The 24,128-nt window shown below is 40.1% G+C and overlaps 2 protein-coding genes across 9 annotated transcripts in view; one reads left to right on the forward strand and one right to left on the reverse strand.

The window, feature by feature from the left end:
- Positions 1-2,497, forward strand: part of DYNC1I1 (dynein cytoplasmic 1 intermediate chain 1) — a 407,782-nt gene extending 405,285 nt beyond the window's left edge. For all 6 annotated transcript variants that reach the window (XM_004007740.5, XM_060414492.1, XM_060414495.1 and 3 more), the window contains one exon: positions 1,816-2,497. In XM_004007740.5, the coding sequence (XP_004007789.2) occupies positions 1,816-1,926 (111 nt within the window). In that variant the 3' untranslated portion in view covers positions 1,927-2,497. The remainder of the gene's footprint in view (positions 1-1,815) is intronic.
- Positions 2,498-22,749: 20,252 nt separating this feature from the next.
- The window catches only part of SLC25A13 (solute carrier family 25 member 13), a 230,810-nt gene continuing 229,431 nt past the window's right edge, over positions 22,750-24,128 (reverse strand). For all 3 annotated transcript variants that reach the window (XM_012176365.5, XM_004007743.6, XM_060414491.1), the window contains exon 18: positions 22,750-23,892. In XM_012176365.5, coding sequence (XP_012031755.1) covers positions 23,706-23,892 — 187 coding nt within the window. In that variant the 3' untranslated portion in view covers positions 22,750-23,705. The remainder of the gene's footprint in view (positions 23,893-24,128) is intronic.

Here is a 24,128-nt window from a genome sequence, read left to right on the forward strand (position 1 = left end):
TCATAAGTATGGTATCATGATTGGCTTTTGTCTCTTCCTGAGCTTTTTGTTCTGTGCTTCATTGGGGTGGAGGGTGCTTGGTCAGGAGTTGGAGAGAGAGAGGAGACCTATGCTTTCATATAAATGTGGTGTAACCCATTTCTGCTCATGCTTTTTGTTAGCTCTTTCATATAATTTATTTTGAAGACTTCATTTCCCCAGTGCAGTATTTTCTACAATTGAAGAGAAAAATGAAGAATAGTGGAACACAGGAAAAGGACCCAAAGTAGAGAAAATGACCTGAGCAAAGAGGTAACAGTGCCACTCGAGACTATTGTGAGCTTGTTTCACTGTGCGAACGGGAACGTGGATTCATTGCAGTAACAAGGTGAAGTAGTTCACTCATATGACTAAGCCAGAGTTCTCGTTAGCATTGCATTTCTCAAAATAACAAATAAGAAGGTAGGAAGTACCCCCAAGAAAAGTTGTTTAAGAAAACGAGCACCTGTATATCATTTGCAGAATTATATCCTTGAAACCATCTGAGGACCAGAACACACACTGAAGGATGTACTTTGCAGGGTGATGGTACAACTCTTTAATAAGTTGTCTTGGATAGATCGTATCTGAGAATACCAGCCCCTGTAATAAAAATGTAAAGTTCTAAAAGTTTGGCTTTATACAGTAAGAAAGTTTTCAGCTGTAAAAGTGATCTCAGAGTTCAGATTTGCTTATTTTTGAAAATGTACACTGATTGGGATGAATGTGTTATTGATGTTTATGACATCTGTAGACGGATTACATCTTGTAGGGCAATCCTCTGAGTAAATGGCTCTACAGTCGAAATAAATTTTTTTCTATATGAAAATCATTTGGACTTCTTGATCCTGCTTCTCATCTTCAAATAACTCTGTTTTATTCCGAACACTTGCATGGTACCTAAACAGTTCATCTTTGGATGCCATGTAGAGAAATCATTACCCTTCAACTCAGCTCACAAAAATTCATGCATGCGATTTGTGTCAGATGGGATTAATTTTTCTGCTTACTCAATTGTGCGCAGGAGAAGATATATATAGGATTATAAGTCCCTGTTTTTGCTGAGTTAGTATTAGAATACTGGCTAAGGATATAAATACCAGATGACATTGGCACGGATATTGGCAAACTGGGCAACTTTGGCAAGATGAGTTGATCTTTTGGTGCCTCAATTGACCTTCTTCTGCAAATACTCTGATTATCCAACATAGGATTGCTGTGAGGAAAGAGGAGAATACATGTCAAGTACTTAGAGCAGAACTTTTGGTAAATGTTACTATTATTATTATTCATTGGCATCATCATATAGGATCTTGCTAGAAAAGCCAAAGCATCTTATTACAGTAGTAAGATTTCCTTGTATATATAAACTATACTTTTGTCATATATACTGGCATGTTAGCAACATCTTTTTAAAAAGGATCAATAGCATTGACTTAGATAATACCACCGTCATTTCAAAGTCCTAATAATACAGTTTTTATTTGTCACGTTCCCTGTAATTCTGGTCATCTTACTGCAGGTGCTTTAATGCGGCTACTGTATTAACTGTATAGTTTACAGAAGCTTTTTAATGTTTTATGAATCGCACACAGGATTGTGCTTCTGAGAGTGACAGTATTCTTTTAAATTATCAGTTTAAGAGCAGCATTTCAGAGCTCTGATTCAAGGAAGAATATCTGATTTCCTTTGCATTCCACGGGAATCACCTGTTTCAAGAGGAACGGTCATGCAGGCTTCAAGGCTTTCGGTGTAAAAGATAGCTTGTTGACCATTTTCCATTCATTTGCTTTGCAGCTTGCAGTTCCCCACAATGACGAGTGGACCCGATTTGCCAGGACCCTCGTGGAGATCCGTGCTAACAGAGCTGACAGCGAGGAGGAGGGCACCGTTGAGTTATCTGCCTAGTGGACGTGAGCCGTCCCCACCTAGACCTTGTCCCCACCTAGACCTTCTAGAGCTCAGCATCTGCAGTCAAGTCAGCCTGTATTCATGTTCATTCAGTATCAGTATTGCCTGGCCTTTTGAGGGCCATGTTGTGCCAGCTTTGCTCCAAGTATTCCAAATGTAGCCCACCATACTGTCCACTGACCTGAAATTCACCAGAGCATTTCTGTCTTTATATTTCTGTCTCAAAAATGGGGGGGGGGGCTGGGAGCCTTTCTGGGTTGAGTTGTCTTTTAACTACTTAGTAGCTGTATTTAATAGCTGGAAACCTCTGGTTAAATTTGTGCTTACACACACTCCTGGCATAGTCCTATTAAATCCATATGAAGCCAGATATGATTAGGTACAGATGTGGTGTGCTTCATGCTATGGTACAGGGCCAAAGACTTGAGATGTGGTGTTTTACACGGTGACTCACATTATGAATGGATTTACTAGAAGAACATTGCTGCTCCTTATTTATTGTGGTGTGCTGCATGGAACATATTTATTTGAAAGCATTAAAATAAACGATCCTAGAGCATGTGCCTAATGAGAGGACTACATTGTCTCTCTGTTGCTGTTGAGGTTACGTTAAGTTCCAAATAACAATTACAGTATGCCGGTTCCACTGAGGACAAGAAATCTTTAGAGGTTTGTTGGCAGTGAACGGAATGAATTTTAATGCCTATTATTTCTAGGTACTTTAACAGTATTTCAAATATAGCTGATCATTGATACTTGTCATTCAAACTAACCCAGTCTGACAAAAGTCTATGGTTCCTAAATATGACACCAGTATTGCCAATAAAATGTTCCAAACCAGGTCTGCACCAGTGTAGATAAACCCTTTGCTTAGGAAAAGCCTGATTAAAATTCTGCTGTGGCCAGGGGGTAAGAGAGATACATTAGAGCCATGTTAAGATTGATAATGAATTTACAGGCAGCCAACCTGGCTGGACTTAAACCAAGGCTCTGGTTTTATTTTTTTGAAGGAACGTGTGTGGTGTTTCTGGAAAGCTCTTTCTTGTCTCCTTCTCTGGAATCACTCTTTACCCAAAGAATAAAAAGCATTGGAGTAAGAACAGGTTAAGATGAACCTATACCGAATGCTCCACATTTCATTAGTTTTAAATTTATACCAGAAAATTATGTATACTACTATTGGACTAGGAAAGATGTCTATAAACAGCTTTATGGGATTTTTTTTTTCAAAAAGTCATTTCATGCTTAAGAGAGAATTAAATAGTGGTTGAGTCATGAAAATTATTTGAAGAGAGGCTTTTGGTGTTTTAGGAAGAGAATTTCCACGGTGCTTCATTGGTAGGGATTCCTTGAACTGTGAGACTTCTTGTACTTTTGAAATAATTACTTTTTCTCTAAGTGTCATATGGTAGATATATCAATATTAAACTTCTTTATAAATATATATTGTTTTTAAAGATAAAATAAGTGTCTAAAATAGGTTTAAAAACAGTCCACAGTCCAATGAGACAAAAGACCTGTACTCTAAAAACTGTAAGATCCTGATGGAAGAAATTGAAGGCACAAACAGATGGAAAGATATACTGATAACCATGTTTCTAGACTGGAAGAACCAATATTGACCATATTGGTTCTTTCAATCAATATATAACCACTCAAAATGATTATACTACACAAGGCAATTTACAGATTTAATGCAATCCTTGTCAAATTACCAATGGCATTTTTCATAGAACAAAAAATTTTTTAATTTGTATGGAAACACAAAAGACCCCAAATAGCCAAAAGAATCTTGACAAAGAAAAACAAAACTGGAGAGGTCAGACTCCCTGACTTCACACTATACTACAAAGCTACATTCATCCAAACAGTATGGTACAGGCACAAAAACAGAAATACAGATCAATGCAACAGCATAGAAAGCCCAGAAATAAACTCATGCATCTCTCATCAATTAATCTATGACAAAGGAGGCAAGAATATACAATAGAGAAAAGATAGTCTCATTAATAAGCAATGTTGGGAAAGCTGGACAGTCACATGTACAAGAATGAAATCAGAACACTCCCTAAGGCTGTACACAGAAACTCAGAATGGATTAAAGATCTAAATGTAAGGCTGGATACTATAAAACTCTTAAGAGAAAAACATAGGCAGAACACTGACATAAATTGCAGCAGTATCTTTTTTTTTAATTCAGCTACTATTATAATGAAAATAAAAACAAAAATAGACAAATGAGAACTAACTGAACTTAAAAGCTTCTGGAGCAAAGGAAACCATAAACCAAATGAAAACACAGACTACAGACCAGGAGAAAATATTTGCAAATGAAGCAACTGATAAAGGATTAATATAAACAGCTCATGTAACTCTTACGTCAAAAAAAGAAAAAAAAAACAGCCAAAAGATCTAAACAGACATTTCTCCAAAGAAGACATATAGATGGTCAAAAATCAATAATCAACATCATTAATTAAGAGAAATGAAAATCATTTCAAAACTGAAAACAACAGTGGGGTATGAGATATCACATCACGCAGGATGGCCATCGTCAAAAAATCCACAAACAATAAATGCTCAAAAGGGTGCAGGGCGCATGTAAATTGGTCCAACCAGTAGGGAGAACAGTATGCAGGTTCCTTAAAAAACTAAAAATAGATTTACCATACGATGTAGCAATCCTACTCCTGGGCATATATCCAGAGAAAATCATGATTCGAAAAGCTACACTCACCTCAGTGTTCATTACAGCACTATTTACAATAGCCAGGACGTGGAAGCAGTCTAAATGTCCTCAGCAGAGGAATGCACACAGATGTGGTGCATGGTTATATGTGGAATCTAAAAAGCATTTTTAAAAAAGCATTTAAACTTACCTACAAAACAGTTACAGATGTAGAAAACAAACTTATGGTCACCAGAGGGTAAGGTGGGGGGAGAGAGAAACTGGGAGGTTGGGATTGACATACACACTATTTACAAAATGTTATATACACACACACTATATACAAATAGTTCATTGCAGCACTATCATAGCCAAGACATGGAAGTAACCTAAATGTCCATCAGCAGAAGATGAAGTATACACGTACAACAGAATATTGCTCACCCATTAAAAAGAATGAAATAATGCCCATAGTAGCAAAATGGATGGACCTAGAGATTATTATACCAAATGAAGCAAGTCTGACAGAGAAAGACACATATCATATGCTCTCTCTCTCATATGTAGGGTCTAATTTTAAAAAACTATACAATGACACTTACTTACAGAAACAGACTTATAGATATGGAAAACAAACCTCTAGTTACCAAAGGGGAAACATGGATGAGGGAGGAATAAATTGGGAGCGTGGGATGAACACATATACACTACTGTATGTAATATAGATAACCAATAATAACCAATAAGGACCTACTGTCTAACACAGCACTCTACCCAATATTCTGTGATAACATGAGAAAAGAATCTGAAAAAGGATGAATACATTTATAACTGAATCACTTGGCTTTACACCTGAAACACAGCATTGTAAATCATCTATAATAAAGTTTTTTTAAAAAGCAATGCAATGAAAAGTACCGGGGAAAAAAGCTGCTCGAACATAAGCGAAAGGACCTTGGAACAAATCAGTAACCCATGCGTTGAACAGACAATTGTCTGAATAAGTCAGTGCGTCAGGACTATGAACACTTCAAAGGCCAGTCATTTGTCGTAGGCACGTGAAGAATTGTGAGAGCTTACGTGCGTGTATGGCTTCCCAGTGGTAGAGAACCCCCCTGCCGATGCGGGAGATGCAGGTTCAGTCCCTGAGAGATCCCCTGGAGAAGGGAATGGTTACCCACTCCAGTGTTCTTGCTTGGAGAATCCCATGGACAGAGGAGCCCAGTGGGCTACAGTCCCTGGGGTTAGAAAGAGTGGGACACGCCTGAGCATGCACGAATATGCATGTATATCCTACCACGGTACGGTCTCCAAGGGTTTCCCACTTCTGTGACAGTGTCCCACGAAGAATCTGGGATGTGTAATGACAATATGGGGGAGTACGGGGGAGGTGATACTATGCGGAGTTCAGAACAAGGTTATAAGAAGACACAGAGATTCCTTCTGGGTTTCTTGGCACACTCACTCTTCATTCCCAAGCCATTTTGCAACCTACCCTGTCCCCCCGAGGCTGTTCAAAGGCCTAAGCTCACCATTGGGGGGCCATGTGGATACATGGAGAGGGAGATCCCGCCAGCCCACAGCCAGTCAAGTTATCCCAGAGGAGGTCCCAGATGGAATGTGGGAGTCACGAAAATCTGCCTTCAAGATCTTTTGTTGCCAAGAGTGTAACTGACAGCTCCAGCTGTGTTGCTCTAAAATCCTCCAGTATGTTTGGGCAAGGCTGTGCTCCCCACAGGCTGCTCCCAGCCAAGACTGAGCGTAGCAGGTATAGGGAGGCAGGCCTGTTGCTGGATGCAGGAGTTCTCAGAGATGTGAGTAGCTCAAGGACACCCTGTCAGCATTGCTAAAACTTTCTTGGAGTTAGCCTGAGTCTAATCTGCCTTCTTTCCCTCTCTCTGTCTCGGGGTCAGACTGACATCACTTTCTGCTGGCTCTCCCAGCTCTCCTGGCTGGGCACATGTGAGTCCTGATAAGGGAGTGAAGGCACTATGCACTGGAAGGGTTACAAGAATTAGCATGTGCCATTAGGGCTGGGGAGCAGACTGGGGTCAGATTCCAAGCAGTCTGATTATGGGGCCAGCACCTAGGACTGGGTAGATAAGAATTTATTGACTTTCAGACACTCTTCTGGGATACGTGATTTTATACTCCGGCAAGGACCCCAGGGCATAGGTTGGCTGTTACAGTGGCTCTTTAGAAGTATGAAAAGGCCGTAGCCTATACTTGGTGAAAATGTTTGAGTTGCCCTGACGGATGGTACAGATAGGAATAAAGAGACTGAGGGAAGTGGGGGGTTAGAGTGAACGTATTACATAAGGCTAGACGACACATCCAGCAATTAAGGTGTCTAAGAGCACCTAGAGCGCACACCCTTCCTCAAAACCATTAGCAATGAGCTAGGGAGAGAGGCATCAGCATCTCTCGGAATTTTAGTTGAGGCCAGCTAGAGCTGATGGAAGGAGGGACAGTCACAGAGCAGGGCTTTTTATATCTGTGGGAAACCTCGAAATGATGAGATCTCAAAGTAACAGTGGCTAGATGGTGGCAGTTTACCACAGTAGCCAGGGAGTCATATTTACCTTAAAGGTCTATGGAAAAGACCCTGATGCTGGGAAAGATTGAGGGCAAGAAGAGAGAAGAGGGCAACAGAGGATGAGATGGTTGGATAGCATCACCAACTCAATGGACATAACTTTGAGCAAACTCCCAGAGACAGTGAAGAACAGGGGAGCCTGGCATGCTGCAGTCCATGGGGTCACAGAGTTGGACACAGTTTAGTGACTGAACCACTACAAAGGGTCCCACTACTCTTTTTCACTGAGTTTGTCCTTATATGATACCACACTGTTTTGGGACTTACCTAGTGGTCCAGTGGCTAAGACTCCACGCTTCCAATGCATGGGGCTCAGGTTTGATGCCTGGTCAGGGAACTAGATCCCAAATGCTGGAACTCAAGAACTTGCATGCCGCAATGAAGACTGAAGATCCTGCATATTGCAACTAAGATCCTGTACAGCCAAATAAATAAATAAACTCATTGTCTTGACTGCTACAGCTTTCACTGAGTCTTGAAATCAGGTAGTATGTACTTCAACTTAAGCACTGTGAAAAATTGTTTTATTAGTTTTTCTAGGCCTTTTGTGTCTCTACATGAATTTTAGAATCACTATAAAATTCACAAGAAAACCATATTGTTTGGATTTCTATTGGGATTTCATTAATCCATATATATATATATATAGTAATATATATAAATTTGAGAGAGTGGATATCTTAATTTAAAATTTTCTAATATGTGAACAAGGTGTATCTTCCCATTTAGTAACCTCCTAGTTTTCAGAATTAAAATTTAATTTTATATATCAACCTTGTATTTTGCAACCTTGCTAAATACACTTACTAACTTCTAGTAGATCCTGTAATCCTGTTGGCGATTTTGTATATAGTCATGCTCTCTGAGAATAATGACTTGACTTCTTTCTTTCCAATTTTATTATTTTTGCCTTATAGTACTAGCTCAGACTTTCAGCTCTATGTTGTATTGAAGAAATGAGAGCAGATGTCCTTATCTTTTTTAATCTTAGTATCAAAGAGATTGAGGGCAGGAGGAGAAAGGAGCAACAGGATGAGATGGTTGGATAGTGTCATTGACTGAATGGACATGAGTTTGAGAAAATTCAGGGAGATAGTAAAGGACAGGGAAGCCTGGTGTGCTGCAGTCCATAGGGTCGCAAAGAGCCAGACATGACTTAGCAACTGAACAACAAAACAAATCAGAGTGCTAATGTTTACTTTTAGCACATGAAAGAAATTCAGTTTTATTTTCAGATTGTTAAGAACCTTTATCATGAGCAGATAGGGAATTTTTTCATATGCTTCTGTTCTGCATCCATTGATATGGTCATTTTTTTCCCCCACTTATTCTGCTAATGTAGTGAATCACCCTAAGTTGTTATTTTGAATACTAATCCAACCTTGCCATCCTGGGATAAACCTCCTTTGGTCAGATGTATTATCCTTTTAATTTTGTTTCATTCTGCTTGCTAATAATTTTTAAAGGATTTTCCCATAATTGTTCCTTAGGGACACTGGTCTGTAATTTTCTATTCTTGGACTGTCTTTGTCAGGGCTTAGGAACTGTGATTATGCTCATATAATGAGCTGAGAAGTGTTCCGGTCTCCTCTATTTTGTGACAGAGTGTAATATTTGTATTATTTCTTCCATTACTGTTTGGTAGAATTCACTAGTGAAACCGTCTAGCCCCAGTTTTATTTGTGGGAAGGTTTTTGGTAATAAATTATTTATTTAATAGAATAGGGCTATTCAGATGTTCTGGTTTTTTTTTTTTTGGTTCTATTTTGGTAAGTTGTAGTTTTCAAGAAATGTGTGCATTTCGTCTAATTTGTCAAATGTATTAACATAAAGTTGCTCATAGAATTCCCCTTATTAGCTTTTCATGAATGTAAAGTCATAATGATGTCTCCTTTTTAATTCTTGATGTGTTGGTAATTTGCCTTTTTAAAAACAGTCTTGCCAGTTATCAGTATTATTCATTGTTCAAAGCATCAGCTTTTAGAGTTGCTAATTTTCTCCACTTATTTAGAGTTGCTGATTGTCCACTTATTCTTCTATTTTGGATTGAACATGGTCTTCTTTTCTCTTATTTCCTAAAGTAAAAGCTTAAATCATTGGTTGTAAAACACTTCTTTTCGTCTAATTTAGGCCTTTAAAGTTGTAAAAATCCCTCTAAGTACTGCCTTTACTGTGTTCCACAAATTTTTGATATGTTATGCTTTCATTATCATTCTGTTCAAAATATTTTCTAATTTCCGTTGTGGTGTTATTTGACTCATGACCTTTTTTTAGAAGCATGTTTAATTTCCAAATATTTGGAAAACTTTCCAGGTATCTTTATTTTCATTTCTAGTTTGATTCTGCTTAGTAAGAAAACATACAGAGTAAGAAATACTACTCTGTATTTCCAAGTCCTTTGAAATTTATTAAGATTTATTTTATGGCCTAGGATATGGCCTAGCTTGGTCAATGTTCCACGTGCACTTAAAAAAAAAGTGAATTCTTCATATGTTGAGTATGTGGTTCTAAAAATGCAAAATAGATTAAACTGGCTAAGAGTATTGTTTCCATATTTTATAACTTACTGATTATTTTCTGTGTGTTCTATAAATGACCAAGAAGGAGATATTAAAATATCCACTTACGGCTGATTTTTTTCTATTTGTCTTTTAGTTCTCTCCATTTTTATTTTTGCATTTTGAAGCTCTGTTACTAGACACACATTAAGTTTATTGTATCTTCTTGATAAACTGATTGTTTTATTATGAGATCTCCCTTTGGTGTTTCATTTCAACCTGAAGGGCTCCCTTTAGCATTTGTTGTAGGGCAGGTCTGCCAGGAAAAACTCTCAGCTTTTGCTTATTTGGGAATGTCTTACTTTCTCCTTTATCTCTAAGGAATAATTTTGTCAGAAGTTGAATTTTTCATTGACAATTTTTTTTTTTTTTTTCTCAGCAGTTGCATATCTTATCTCACAGCCTTTTGGGCTGCGTGTTTCCAGATAGGGTATCAGACGTTAATCTTTCTTAGGAGCCCGTGCATATGATAAGTTGCTTGTAACTTTCAAGTTTCCTTCATCAGCTTTGGCTTTGACAGTTTGATTATGATGCATTTAGGTGTGAGCCTTTTTAAGTTTTGCTACTTGAATTTCATGGAACTTTTGAATGGATAGATTGTTTTTCATCAAATTTGGGGGAAATTTTAGCCATTATTTCTTCGTGTGTTCTTTCTGCTCTTTGTCTCCTGCTGGAATTCTCACTGTGTGTATGTTGGCATGTATGATGGTGTCCCACAGGTCTCTGTTAAATTTTCTCTCATTTTTCCTTTCTGTTCTTCAGACTGCATAATTTCAGTTGATTCTTCATGTTTTCTTATTCCTTCTTCTGTCTGTTGAAATCTGCTACTGAGCTCCTGTAGTGAAATGTTCAGGCTTCCCAGGTGGCGCTAGTGGTAAAGAATGCCTCTGCCAATGAAGGAGACAGAGATGCAGGTTCTTTCCCTGAGTCGGGACGATATGCTGGAGGAGGGCATGGCAACCCCAGTATTGTCTGGAGAAGCCCATGGACAGAGAAGCCTGGCAGACTATAGTCCCTAGGATCGCAAAAAGTCAGACATCATCACTCAAGTGACTGAGCGAGCACACAGTGAAATCTTCACTTGTTATTGTGCTTTTTGCCTCCAAAGTTTCTACTTGGCCTTTTATAATATCTATTGACATCTTCTATTTGGTGAGACGTTACTTGCATACTCTCCCTTAGTTATTTAGACATTTTAATTGTTCAGTTGCTAAATTGAGTATATTCATAATAGTTCATTTAAGGTCTATGTCTAGAAAAATCCAATATCTGGGCTTCCTCGGACAGAGTTTCTATTGACTTCTTTTTTTTCCTTGTACACATGCAGTACATTATTTTCTTTGCATGTGTATTTTTAGTGGTGAACATACACATGCAAAGAATTATACTTAATATTGTAATATATACAGTCATTATAATATTATAACATACAACTCTGGAAATCAGATTTTCTTCCCTCCCCTTCAATTGGAAACACTGGCCTTCTCTTCCTGTTTATACAGGGCCCCAGTGTCAGCAGGAGGTGAGATCTTCCGGCCGGCCTTCTCACATCTTTTCTGAGTATGTGCACAATTCTGAGTACGTGTGTGTTTCTTTCCAGATTCCCAGGGGTCTATCAGAATTATTCACAGCCCTCAAGAGATCTCCTTCCCTAGCCTGTCCTCTCAAATTTTTGGTCTGTTGTTTGCCTTAACTGTTATTTATTACCTCAGCCAGCAGCAACTAAGATATTGCTGTGAATGCTTTTGACAAATGCCCCTTCCCCCACCCCCTGCCCAGGAAGGAGCTTTAGCATTACACCAGTTCCAAGGTAGGTTCAATAGAGACAAGTATTTTGCCTACCAGGGAGGAACCAGATAGGTCAGAACAAATAATTAGAATTCTTTGTGAATGAAGTACTTTCTGCTTCCTGTAGTACCAGGAATGTGAGCTATTATTTTCAGAGCTACTGCTGGACTAGAGAGGGCAGATGGGACTAGGGTAAATTAAAATGACTCAAAGTTCATGATTCTTTCAGAGAATCAATACTGTTCTTCAGTCAGTGTCCCCTTAGTTGCTACAAGTCTTTGGTTAATTTCCAGAATCTAAGAACAAGAGTTGATTTTGACAGTTTCAGCCTGTTCTTTATTGCTTTTATGGATTGGCTCATGTCATTCCCACTCTTTTAATCTGTTCAAGACTTAATATTTGGAGTATGTTTCTTGTAAACATCTTAAAGTTGGGTCTATTTCTCTTTTTTAATCCAGTCAAATAATCTTGGCCTTTTAATTATAGGATTTAGTCCATGAACAGTTAATGTACTTTGGGGCATGATTGATTTTTTATTTTGTATTAGTAATTGTTTTCAGGTCCCATTCATTGCTCTTACATTCTTCCCCTTCTGCCTTCTTTTTGAGGGATCAAATAATTCTTAGTACTGTCTTACATTTAATCTAGTGACCTTCATTATTTTTAGTAATTTCACAAGAACACAATATGCATATTTAATAACAGACTACCTTCAAATGATGGAGAAGGAAATGGCAACCCACTCTAGTATCCTTGCCTGAAAAACCCCATGGATAGAGGAGACTGACAGGCTAGAGTCCATGGGGTCGTAAGAGTCAGACTTGACTTAGCGACTAAACCACCACCATCACCACCTTCAAATGATGTTATGCCCCTTCGCTCACACACACACACACGCAACAGAACCTTCTGTCTCTCCTTTGTTCCCTTGTCATGTATTTTACTTCTGTACTTACTGTAAGTCCCGCAATACACTAATATCTGTGCTTCAGTGAATAGTCTTTTATGAATTAAAAGTATTTATAAAGATAATTTTTAAAGATTTTAAAAACTATTACCTTCCATTTTTTCTTTTCTGGTTCTCTTCATTTCTTTCTGGAAATCTGGGCTCTCCATTTACTATCATCTCTCTTCAGCCAATAACATTTTTTTTTGCATGTCCAGTAGTGAGATTATACAAGAGAACAATTTCTCCAGTTTCTGAGTGTATAAATATGCCTTTATTTTCTCTTCATGTATGAAGCTTTTTTTTTTTTTTGATATACAATTCCAATTTGACAGTGTTTCCTTCATTAAGAATGTTTTCTAGAATCTTGTCTTATCTGAAATATTTTTGCCTATGCAAAGGTCATAGAGATTTTCTCTTACATTTTCTTATGAATATTTATAGTTTTAACTCATATTTATATGCATGATTCATCTTTAATTAATGGCCAGAGAATATAATCTGTATGATTTCAATTCTCTTCATTTTATTGAGACTTGTTTTATGGCCTATATTAATGCTGGTAAAATGTACTGTTAACTTAAGAATGTATATTCTGCTGTTGTTGAGTGTTCTACAAATATGAATAAGGTCAATTATTTGATAAATTTGTTCAAGTTTTCTATATACTATAGATTTATGCCTATTATATCAAGAGAAGTATTTTGAAAATTCAAAGTACGATTGCGCATTTCTGCTATTTCTTAACGTTTTGTTAGTTTTTGTTTCATGCATCTGAAGCACTGTTATGAGGTACATATACATTTAGGATTCTGTGTCTCTGTGATAAATTGACATCTTTATCAGTATGAAATGTCCCTCTTTAAAAAGCCTTACTACTAGTTCTCTTTCTAAAATATACTTTGGCTGATATCAATATAGCCTACTACACCTTTTTAAAAATTTGTGATTATATAGTTTATCTTTTACTGTCAAGTTACTTTCCATCTATCTGTTTTTATATTGAGCTTTTTTAGATAGTATATATATATAGTTGGACCTTGTTTCCCCCACTCACCCCCGCCCGCCTTTAATTTCTGACTGGGGGTTAGGGAGTTAGGCTATTTGCATTTAATGCAATTATAAATATGTGCTAAGTCACTTTAGTCATGTCTGACTCTGCAATCCTATGGACTGTAGCCCTCCAGGCGCCTCTGTCCATGGGATTCTCCAAGCAAGAATACTGGAGTGGGTTGCCATTCCCTTCTCCAAGGGATCTTCCCAACCCAGGGATCGAACCTGGATCTCTTACGTCTCCTGCACTGGCAGGTGGGTTCCTTACCACTAGTGCCACCTGGGAAGCCGAGTCAAATCTACCATCTTGCTCTTTTTTATCTTTTCTGTCTTATTTGCATTTTTAAAGGTTTCCACTAATGTCTTATTAGCTAAATCTGTTTAGCTTTCATTTTTTAGTGTACTCTAGGGGTTTACACGGAGAAGGCAATGGCACCCCACTCCAGTACTCTTGCCTGGAAAAATCCCATGGGCGGAGGAGCCTGGTGGGCTGAAGTCCATGGGGTCACAAAGAGTAGAACACGACTGAGCGACTTCACTTTCACTTTTCACTCTCATGCATTGGAGAAGGAAATGGCAACCCACTCCAGTGTTCTTGCCTGGAGAATCTCAGGGACGGGGGAGCCTGGTGGGCTGCCGTCTATGGGGTCGCACAGAGTCGGACACGACTGAAGCGACTTAGCAGCAGCAGCAGGGGTTTACAACATCTTTTACTTACTGCACTTTACCTTCAGATAATAGTATATTACTTCATGTGTAGTAGTATAAGCACTTTTCTGACAGTGTATTGTCATTTTCCTTTCTTCTTTTTTGTGCTGTTACTGTGCATTTTACTGTTATGGAAGCTATAAACTGGGGGCCTCCCTGGTGGCTCAGTGGTAACGAACCCTCCTGCTAGTGCAGGACATGTGGGTTTGATCCCTGCACTGGGAAGATCCCCTGGAGAAGGAAATGGCAACCCACTCCAGTATTCTTGCCTGGGAAATCCCATGAACAGAGGAGCCGGGTGGGCTACAGTCCATGGGGTCAAAAAGGAGTCATATACAACTTAGTTACTAAGCAACAACAGCATGCTATAAACCTCACAGTACATCATCATTAATTTGCTTTAAAGAGTGAGTTATCTTTTAAGGAAATTTTTTAAAAATGTAAGTATTCATTTATTTTCAGTTCTGAAACTCTTCATTAGTTTGTCTAGATATAAAATTTCCATCTGGTATCACTTGTGTTCTGCCTGATGACCCATCATGAACATATCTTTAAGGGGCTTCCCTGGTGGCTCAGACGGTAAAGAATCCGCCCGCAATGTGGGAGACCTGGATTCAATCCCTGGCTCAGAAAGAGCCACTGGAGAAAGGACAGGCTACCCACTCCAGTATTCCAGCCTGAAGAATTCCATGGACTGTCTCCTTCAGTGCAATTACAACAACACTCTGAATTCTCTTAGTTTTTGTCTGTCTTATTTTGCCTTTGTTTTTAACAGATATTTTCACTGGGTATAGATTTCTTGGTTAGCCTTATATTTTCAGTACCTTAAAGATGTTACTCTGTTGCTGTCTGCCTTAAATTGTTTCCAAGTAGAAATGTTCTCTTATTATCATCTTTCCTTATAGGTTATAGGAACTTTTCCTGCGGCTGCTTTTAAGATTTTTCTTTTTATCATTCATTAGTCTTCATCATTTTCATTATGATATATCTCTCTGTAGACTTCTTTCGTGACATTTGTTTTGCTTGGGGTACAATGAGCCACATGGATTTGTGAGCATATAATCTTAAGCTTGGAACTATTTGAATACTATTTCTTTAAATATTTTTTTCTGGAACCCCTTTTGCTGTGCCTTCAAGCTCACTGATCCTCACTTATATAATATCTTAACATAGTCAGACAGTCCATTCATCTTCCATTGGAGGCACTGTAGTTTTTGTTCTACCTTTCATGTCTTCCATTTCTCTCCGTATAATGTCCATGTTTACCCCTCCCTTAACTTTATGTATTACCTATGGTAGCTGTCTTACTGGCCTTGCTGCTGGTTCTAACATTTGTCATTCCTAGGTCTATTACTGTTGGCTGACTTTTCGTTTTTCATGGCTTACATTGATATTTTCCTTACTATTATGGGTGACAGTTTTTTTTTTATTAGATTTCTTATTGTGAGCTGTGGGCTTTTCTTAATACTGTGTGAAATAGTATCATATTGTGTTCTGACAAGGAGTTAAATTACTTGGAATCAGACCTTTGTGAAGTCTGCTTTTAAGTTTTGTTAAGGGCAGAGCAGCCTTTATCATAATTCTTATTTAGCACTATTAAGACACTTTTTCTAAGGATTCTACCTGATGTTCTATATATTATGGAGGAAATTTCTACTCCAGTTGGTGGGAAAACAAACTCTTTCCCCTCTGTGAGCTCCAGAATTTTTCTGCTTCTTCCTTTCCAGTGGTTCTTTCCCAAGCCTGGTATAGTTTCCTCCCAGGACTCAAAGATTGGGGAACTCTCTGTAAACCTCCAGAGCTGTCTCTCAGATCAGCTCACTCCTGTTTGCTTGCCTGGTGTGTCTTAAAAGTCTAGCTATCCTGGCTTCCCTGATTTCTGACCCACATCTTTCCAACTGGGGAGAAGGTCGGGCCCTGTCTGGGTCCTCCTTCCCTGCACACTGGCTGGAGACTGCCTCCAGGTGGAAAGCTGGTGCGACAGTAGGTCTCACCTTTTTGTCTCCTTTCCCTCAGAGGTCACAGATCTATTCTGCCTCATATCCAATGTCTTAAAACTACCATATAATGTGTTTTGCCCAGTTTCCTAGTTTTCTCTCCTAGTCTGTCATGGCCAGAAGCAGAACTCTCCCAAAGGTATAATTTTTAAGGTAGAAAAACAGTAAACTAGAGTTTACTGTCTATAGAAAGTAAAGCATTTATTAATTACTTCAGGGCTCCAATGATAATTATTTTGTAATTTATCTTTGAAAGTGAAAATCACTCAGTTGTGTCTGACTCTTTGCAACTGCATGGACTATACAAGTCCATGGAATTCTCCAGGCCAGAGTACTGGAGTGGGTAGCTGTTCCCTTCTCCAGGGGATCTTTACAACCCAGGGACTGAACCCAAGTCTCCCGCATTGCAGGTGGATTCTTTACCAGCTGAGCCACAAGGGACGCCCAAGAATACTAGAGTGGGTAGCCTATCTCTTCTTCATCAGACCTTCCCGACCAAGGAATCAAACTGGGGTCTCCTGCACTGGGCAGGAGATTCTTTACCAACTATCAGGGAAGCCCCCCAAATATGGAATGCTTCACGAATTTGCATGTCATAGCTTTAATAGAGATAGTAGTTATCCTTTATAACCAACTCATTTCAAATGCCTTAATAATTTGCAATAACTTAGCCAGATATGTATGGTTAGAATGGTAAGTTATTAAGCTAATCAAGACACTTTCTAAATGGAGTAAGAGGAAAAAATGTCACAATAATTTCAAGTCCCCAAAAGACCCAGAAATAATGGTTTTTCTCTTTTACTTTCAGACAGGCAAACTGTTTTTAAAAAGAAAGAAATCACTTACTTAATAAGTAGTGGTCACAGGTAACTTGAAGTTCCAGGTCAAATGTGAACTGCTTCTTCAGTTCAGAAGGTGAAATACACATTTCATAATGAGTCTGGACAAAGGCTGAGATTAAAAGTGTGGAGAAGTATCTGCTTTCACTGTAATAAAATTCAGACATCAGCAATCACTTCACTTCTGTCTTCAGAAGCAAAAAGACCTGTTTCAATTTCTGTCCTCCCCAGTTTTTCCTTTTTCTGATGTGATGTTACTCTAACAGAGTGTAAGCCTTTTATAACACTGGAGCTGGCCCTAATGAAGAGGTCATCAGAGAAAGCAACCTCTTACATGGAGTAGCTAACTCTTCCTAAATTTTCAAATTGATTAAGCATATTCCATACTTAGAACTTACATTGGAAATTCTGCTTCAAAACAAAAATTCACATTTTGAGATCACTCTGAAAAAGGAACATGACATTTTAATACACAAATACATATATATGTATTCATATAAATACATATGTTTGTGTGTGTGTGTGTGTGTACACACACACACACATATATCTTTTGCCCAGGAAGAAAATTCCACAAGTTTTTGGTGTGGGTTAGTCAGTAATTTGCTTTCATTTATATAAGAATGGGAGAGAGGGTGGCAAAATGCAGTGGCAGATATCCTCCTTTAAGTTTAGGGACAGCAGGTAACTTGTTGGGAATAGAGCAAGACTTTTCCACCATTAGGGGTGATGGAGATTTTATGTCCAAAAGTAATTCCGACAAATCCCACATTCTGTAAACTGTCTCCATTCCCTCCAGACACACTTTGAGGCCGAGTACCCATAGATATTTACTTTTAAGTTGCTTTTCCATTATTTCCAACTTTTGTTGAAGAATGGCATTTTCTGATTATAGTAGTGATTTTTAAGATGGTCCAGTTCAGTTCACGTCATATCATGTTGCACTGTAACAGTTTGTAAATTTATCTCTGCTTTTTCCACATTACCTTCCAATTTTAAACCCGTGGGGCAAATGCTTCAAGTATACCTTAATCCCCTCTTTACTGACTTTAATAGGCTGTAAAATAGTTTAAGATGAACCTCAAAAGGCTTGTCAGGATTCACCTGGTCCTCAAGCTCTGGAATTGTCTTGAGATAGCAAATGTACTTAACAACGGTAAATAATCTGAGGTCACCCTTCCTTTCGGCTCTGAGCTAGGAATGATACATCTGATACTGAGAACTGGAGAGAGTAAGAAATTCTGGGCATAGATGATCATATGAACTCCCTCTACTGGGTTGTGAAATGCTCATATAGAAAGAACAGGGCCTTAGGCTGCCATCAGACCTGGATTCAAATTTTAGCATCATTATTTGCTAGCTGGGACCATGAGCAAGATATTTAACCTCTCTGAGTCTTGGTTTCCTCATTTGTCACATGGGGTAAAACAGTATCTACATTAAGGGATGTGGGAAGGGTTTCATGGGATCATGCCTAGCGTGTAATACTCATATTTAATGAGTTCTGACTGGCTGAAGAACTCCAGGCTGGGGCAGGATTACTTGTCCCCCTCTCATTTGAAAGTAGCCCAGTAACACACCAGAGCAAGAGCTTGGCTAAGTAGCAAGGGATGGAGGAGGGGGTGATGAAAGTTAAGGAGCCTGTTGTAATCAGTCATCTTTCATTAACCTGAATTCCCCTTTCCCCATTCTGTGCGACAGACGAATCGCATATACAGTGTGCTTGCCTGAGTCTGTTCTGAGAGCCTGAGTCTGTTTTAAAGCCTCCTTAAGAACTGCTCACAGCAAAATCAAGCATCTTCCAGGGAGCAGGAGCCCAGCCCAGCCCAGAAGAATCAACTCAGCGGTGGGCACCGGAGCCCTGGTGGCCAGACCAGTGTGCAAGGGGTGTGTCTGGGCCCTTGAAGGAGCAAACCTCAGACAGGCACAATTAGTGTGTCTTCTTAACTCTCCTTCTAAAGTTATTCGAGGGGACTGTGGTTTTGCCTTGAGCAAAACCCCCCTTACCAGCCGGGAATCTAAAAACAAACAACATTATTTTATTAGGTTACCCCAGCAGATGAAAGCAGAGTGTTCCATTTGGACTCTTTTTGGAGTCAATTAATGCATTAGCTAAAAACAAACCCTTCTGAAAGAGAGCCCCTGTTGTCTTCAGCAGCTTCTAAAGGAAAACTTGCCACTGTGCTCCTACAGATGTCAGGCAGCGAAGAGCAGAGGAGTTCTAAGTCATTAACATTCATTGATAAGAAAAGCTGTTTTAATGCTAATGTACTCATGTGCCTAATGGTACAAGCCTAATGTACCACTAACCTCAAAAGGATGATTTTTTAAACTTCAATTTTTAACCATGACCAGGACATTTAAAGATCATATAGTTTACATGAAAGTTCCTGACTCAGAGTAACCAGCTAATTAAAACCAATTTACATAGCTGTAGTTGCTTTAATAAAAGATGTACTTACGACTTCTAAAGTAAATGAACAATACATTAGAATAGGGTTGTTTTACATTATGGTTTTAACTCTAGCCATTAAAAACACTACTGAAAAGGCCTATAAAGTGGGAAAATGATAGAGATTACTAATTGGAAAAAAAATTATCAAAACCCATTCATCCATCTATCTGTTCATCCGTCCATCCCAATGAAAAGAGCCTACTCAAAGTTCCAGGCACTATGGAACATCACAAGCACAGTTCTCATGGAGCCCAATCTGGGCTTTCAGGTTAAAGACTTCCACTGTTTTAAAGAAACAAGTGACAATGCTCTTTTCTGCCTCAGATCTTAAAACGTGCACCCCCATGCCCGCGCCCCCCCCCCCCATTGCCATGGTCCTCATAGCATGGAAAACAGAACTCTTTAGTGAGGGTTGGGTTGTTCCCAGAAGGTAAAACAAAGGCACTTCCCTCCCTGCCCCCACAAGGGGCTTCCCTGGTGGCTCAGATAGTAAACAACCTGCCTCCAATGCAGGAAACCGGGGTTCAGTCCCTCGGTCAGGAAGATCCCCAGGAGAAGGGAATGGCTACCTACTGCAGTACTCTTGCCTGGAGAATCCCATAGACAGAGGAGCCTGGCAGGCTGCAGCCCATGGAGTCGCAAAGAATCGGACACAACTGCCTGACTAACACTTTGAGGGCAATACCATTTGTGAAAAGAACATTTCACTGCTCTCACCAGGGAATGTGTCTTTTAAAAAATCTTTGGAAAAATCCCCATCCTGAAAATGACCCTGAACTGAAAATGGGATTTCACTCAGTGGCAAAGATACAAATTCATCCCCATAAGAATGGCTTCTGCGGTAAAAGGCACATGATGATTCTTAGGGTTTAGCTACAAGGTTGCTAAATGGGGCTACAAGACACCAAATTCCATTACCTGGAGATTTCCCTGTCTCTACCTGAAGAATTCCAGCGTGCCTTGAGGAATACCTAGTCCGGGGGGAGGGGGGAGGTTGCAACGTTTCAAGCACAATTTGTTCCCAGTTTTTATCCCCTGCTTACTGAGTTATGTGCTGTTAAACATTTCCAGAAGACTGTCAAAATGTAAGCATCCTGAGGTTTACATCGGCCACACCATTAAACAACATATAAGCAACAAAATTTTAAACATTGTTTTCCAGCAATGGTAAATATTTTCACTAAGTAAAAACTGAAGCTTGAAATGCAATAAGCATTTTAAATGACTCCTTTCTGTGCCAGGATTCTTATGTTCCCCTGTGCAACCCTGGCTGCTTGGGATTAAGGCAACCCCAGGGAGCACAGCGAATGGTTGTGGGTTATGAGGTGTAGCATGAGCTTGGCGACAGCGTGCCACCCAGCCTCAAGAAACCCAGCCACGGCTGGAACCCAAGAATCAGCGTGTTCATTCTGTGGTCAGCTCCACATTTTTTCCCCTCCTAGAAAAAAAGTTGCTACACAAAAGTCAGGCCTCTTCCCCGCTCCCCCTAAGCAATCAGGAGTGGACAGGGGCAGAGGGAGAGACTCCAGGGCCGGCGGGGCAGGGGGAGGTTGGCCCCCTTGGGTGGGCGTTGCTCAGCTTTCAGTCCCTTGGCGAGGAGGAGGAACAGAGCCACTGCAGAAACGGCGGCCACAGTGCTGCTGAGTATTGTGCTGTCACTTCAGGAAGGAAAACCCAGAACAAATTTGACGTGGTTTTCACCGCACGGTGATTGCAGTCCTATTCAAGGATGTCACAGTCACACCACCCACTGAGCACAGCTCAGATGGAAATGGGGCCTCCTGCGTGTCTTCAGTCACTGCCTACCCCGGAACAGACTAAGCCAAGGATTTTAAAGAAACACGGCCGCGTGGGCCTATCTCCTTGGCTTCCTGGTACCTTTCTGCTTTTTCCTTCCCTAAAGAGAATCATCCTCAGCTCCAGGTAGGACTAAGGGAAGCCAAGAAGCTCTCCCACCAGATGCAACACCTCCTGAAGAAGCAAGCAGGAGGACTTCCCTGGTGGTCCCGTGGCTAAGGCTCTGAGCTCCCAATGCAGGGGGCCCAGGTTCGATCCCTGGTCAGGGAACTAGGTCCCACATGCTTCGACTAAGACCCCAGAGCAGTCAAATAAGTAAGCAAACATTAAAACAGCAGCAAGCAGGGCAATGCACTCGCTTGAGATCTGGGTCAGTGTTTATACCTGGAAAATCTGATCTTCCATAAAATTTCAAGCAGTTGAAGAAAAGAAAGGCAGGGAGGCAGGGTTTACACTCAGGGGACTTTTCTCCACATTGAAAATAACAAAGCTTGAGCGCTGTGTTACTGTAACACCACCTAAATTTCCATAACATATGTGGAGTCTTGTGACTGGTCTTGGAGATTAAAATATAAATGTTGCTTGTCACACTGAGCAAGGAACTGGGGGAAGGGGGCAAGCTCGGGGAGACGGAGGGGATTCTCTCTGGTGTTTGCCAAACGAAAACCATGAGGGAGCCATGTATATATCTGTCCTATTTCTGGTGAGAATTCAAAGCTTTTGTTCACTGAAAAAAAAACCCCAGAAAACAATAACAAAGCAGGCTCACAGATGGTTTCTACACTTTCCAATTTTGAACAGTAACTCTGAATGTCAACCTGCTGACCTACAGCAAGACAGAAACTGAAAAATGGCTTTCTTCTGGAGGCAAATTTTGGAGACACAGGAAGTTCAAACTCAGCTGACAATAAGTAACTTGGGAGCACAACTGCAGCCTTAGGAGCGCCTGAAAGTCTGTTCAAGACTAATACCTTTCCCCTGGCCATTACAGTGTGGGCCAGATATGTGCAACCTGGGCCACAGGCTGCACACAGTGGCCCCTGGTTCTGGTATGAGGAAGAGTCAGAGAAGATTAGAAGGCACCATAGCCATTTTGTGTGAGTTTTCATGCCCAACCTCCAGTGAAACTCAATATTAATTCTCACAGTAAGAAACTGCAGAGAGCACTGAGGATGTATAGAGCAAGAGTCAGTTTGCTAGGGCCCTCACTCATCGGGATCAAACGTAAACAGCCTCTCTTACTCACACTGAACACTGGCATACTGAAGACGTGTGTGCACATCCCCCTGAGAGACCAGCGAGACAAACCCAGGGGTTCATGAACAAGCCACCCTCAAAATGAGACTCCGAGAGTCCAATCATGACCACTCTTGCAGTCATTTGCCACATGACGTAACAAGAGCAAAAACACTCAGTAGCTTTAAAAATAGTTTATTTCCTTCTTCACAGACACACAAGCCTTCTGACCATTGTTTGAGGCACCACAAATTAAATAAAAATGCATATTATAATGTATTTTTCCATGATTCAAGATAAAGTGGATTTTAAAAGCAAATGGATGCCAACTACGGCGGGCTGGGAGGGGCGAGGGTAGGTATCAGTAAAGGAGAGCACGTGTTTTTCTGCAGTGTTTACTGAAACAGGCGGTGGTCAGCACATGTGCCTCCTACGAGCAGTCATCCCAAGCCAGGAGTGGGGCTGTGTCTCTGGGTTTCTCAGTCTGTCGAGTGCAGAGCCAAGAGTAGTTTCTCTAAAGTACAAAGACTTCCCCCTGGTAGCCTGAGTACCAGTAACAGAATATGATTATTAAACATCTTCAATGTGATTTTCATTACAAAACAACATGTTTCACATCAAAGCTTCATAATATAATCCAGAGTCAGAATTAGTGTGTGCTTAGAATCCAAAGCCGGGCTGGCTATTTCTGATAATACTCATTTCTCCCAGTGTTTTTTCCTCTTTTTATAAACATGCGCCCAGTCTCCTGCACAGGAACACTTGCTTGGAGCACCATGATTGCTTCTCAGTAGCTTCTTCTGGGCTGTAATCCTAATTTGAGGAGACTGGTTCTAATTTCTATTCAGACTTGCTTCTTCCTCCAGATCGGGTTAATGTTGGCCAAATCCCAGAAGATGTCAGGTACCAGCACAGGTTTGTGAGAAGAGGCCCAAAGAATAATTACGAATAATTTCACAATGATCTAGTTAGGAGAACACACAGAAAAAGCAATGATTTCACCTTATCAAAAGCCTCGACTTGAATTTAAACAGGAGATGTAAGTGACAGGGGTGAAGTGTTTCCATTGAGGTGGGGTGTTCTCTCCAACAGTCACACCAGAGACGCAGCGATGGCCCAGTGGGTGCCAGGCCTCCTATGGGCCTCCACCCATGGCTTGTGAGGTAGATGCTGACGGCTTGAAGAGAGGTAGGTAAAGTCCAAATTTGTTTTCAATCCCTGCAAATGTTGCAACTGCCAGTTTGTAGCCCCCAACGTGATCAGGATTGGGAGCAGGCAGGGTGATCCTGGATTTAGGAACTGGCTCTGATCCCATGGGTTTCCTACAAGAAGGGAAAATAGAGTGAGAATCTGAGGGTTTTTGTTTAACTTGGTAAAAGCAACATTCAAAAACTGCTAACATCTGGATCGCAGAGGAGCTGTGGAATTCTGGTTACTTGTATGTTCCCTTTTGAAATGAATCTGATAACATGATTTCAGTATTTTCCTACATCTCTTCTACTTCATCACAGGGACTAAAAGGACATACCTTTCTGGATGACAACAGAGTATTAGAAGC

Source organism: Ovis aries, chromosome 4, assembly GCF_016772045.2.
Source record: "Ovis aries strain OAR_USU_Benz2616 breed Rambouillet chromosome 4, ARS-UI_Ramb_v3.0, whole genome shotgun sequence".
Lineage (NCBI taxonomy): Eukaryota > Metazoa > Chordata > Mammalia > Artiodactyla > Bovidae > Ovis > Ovis aries.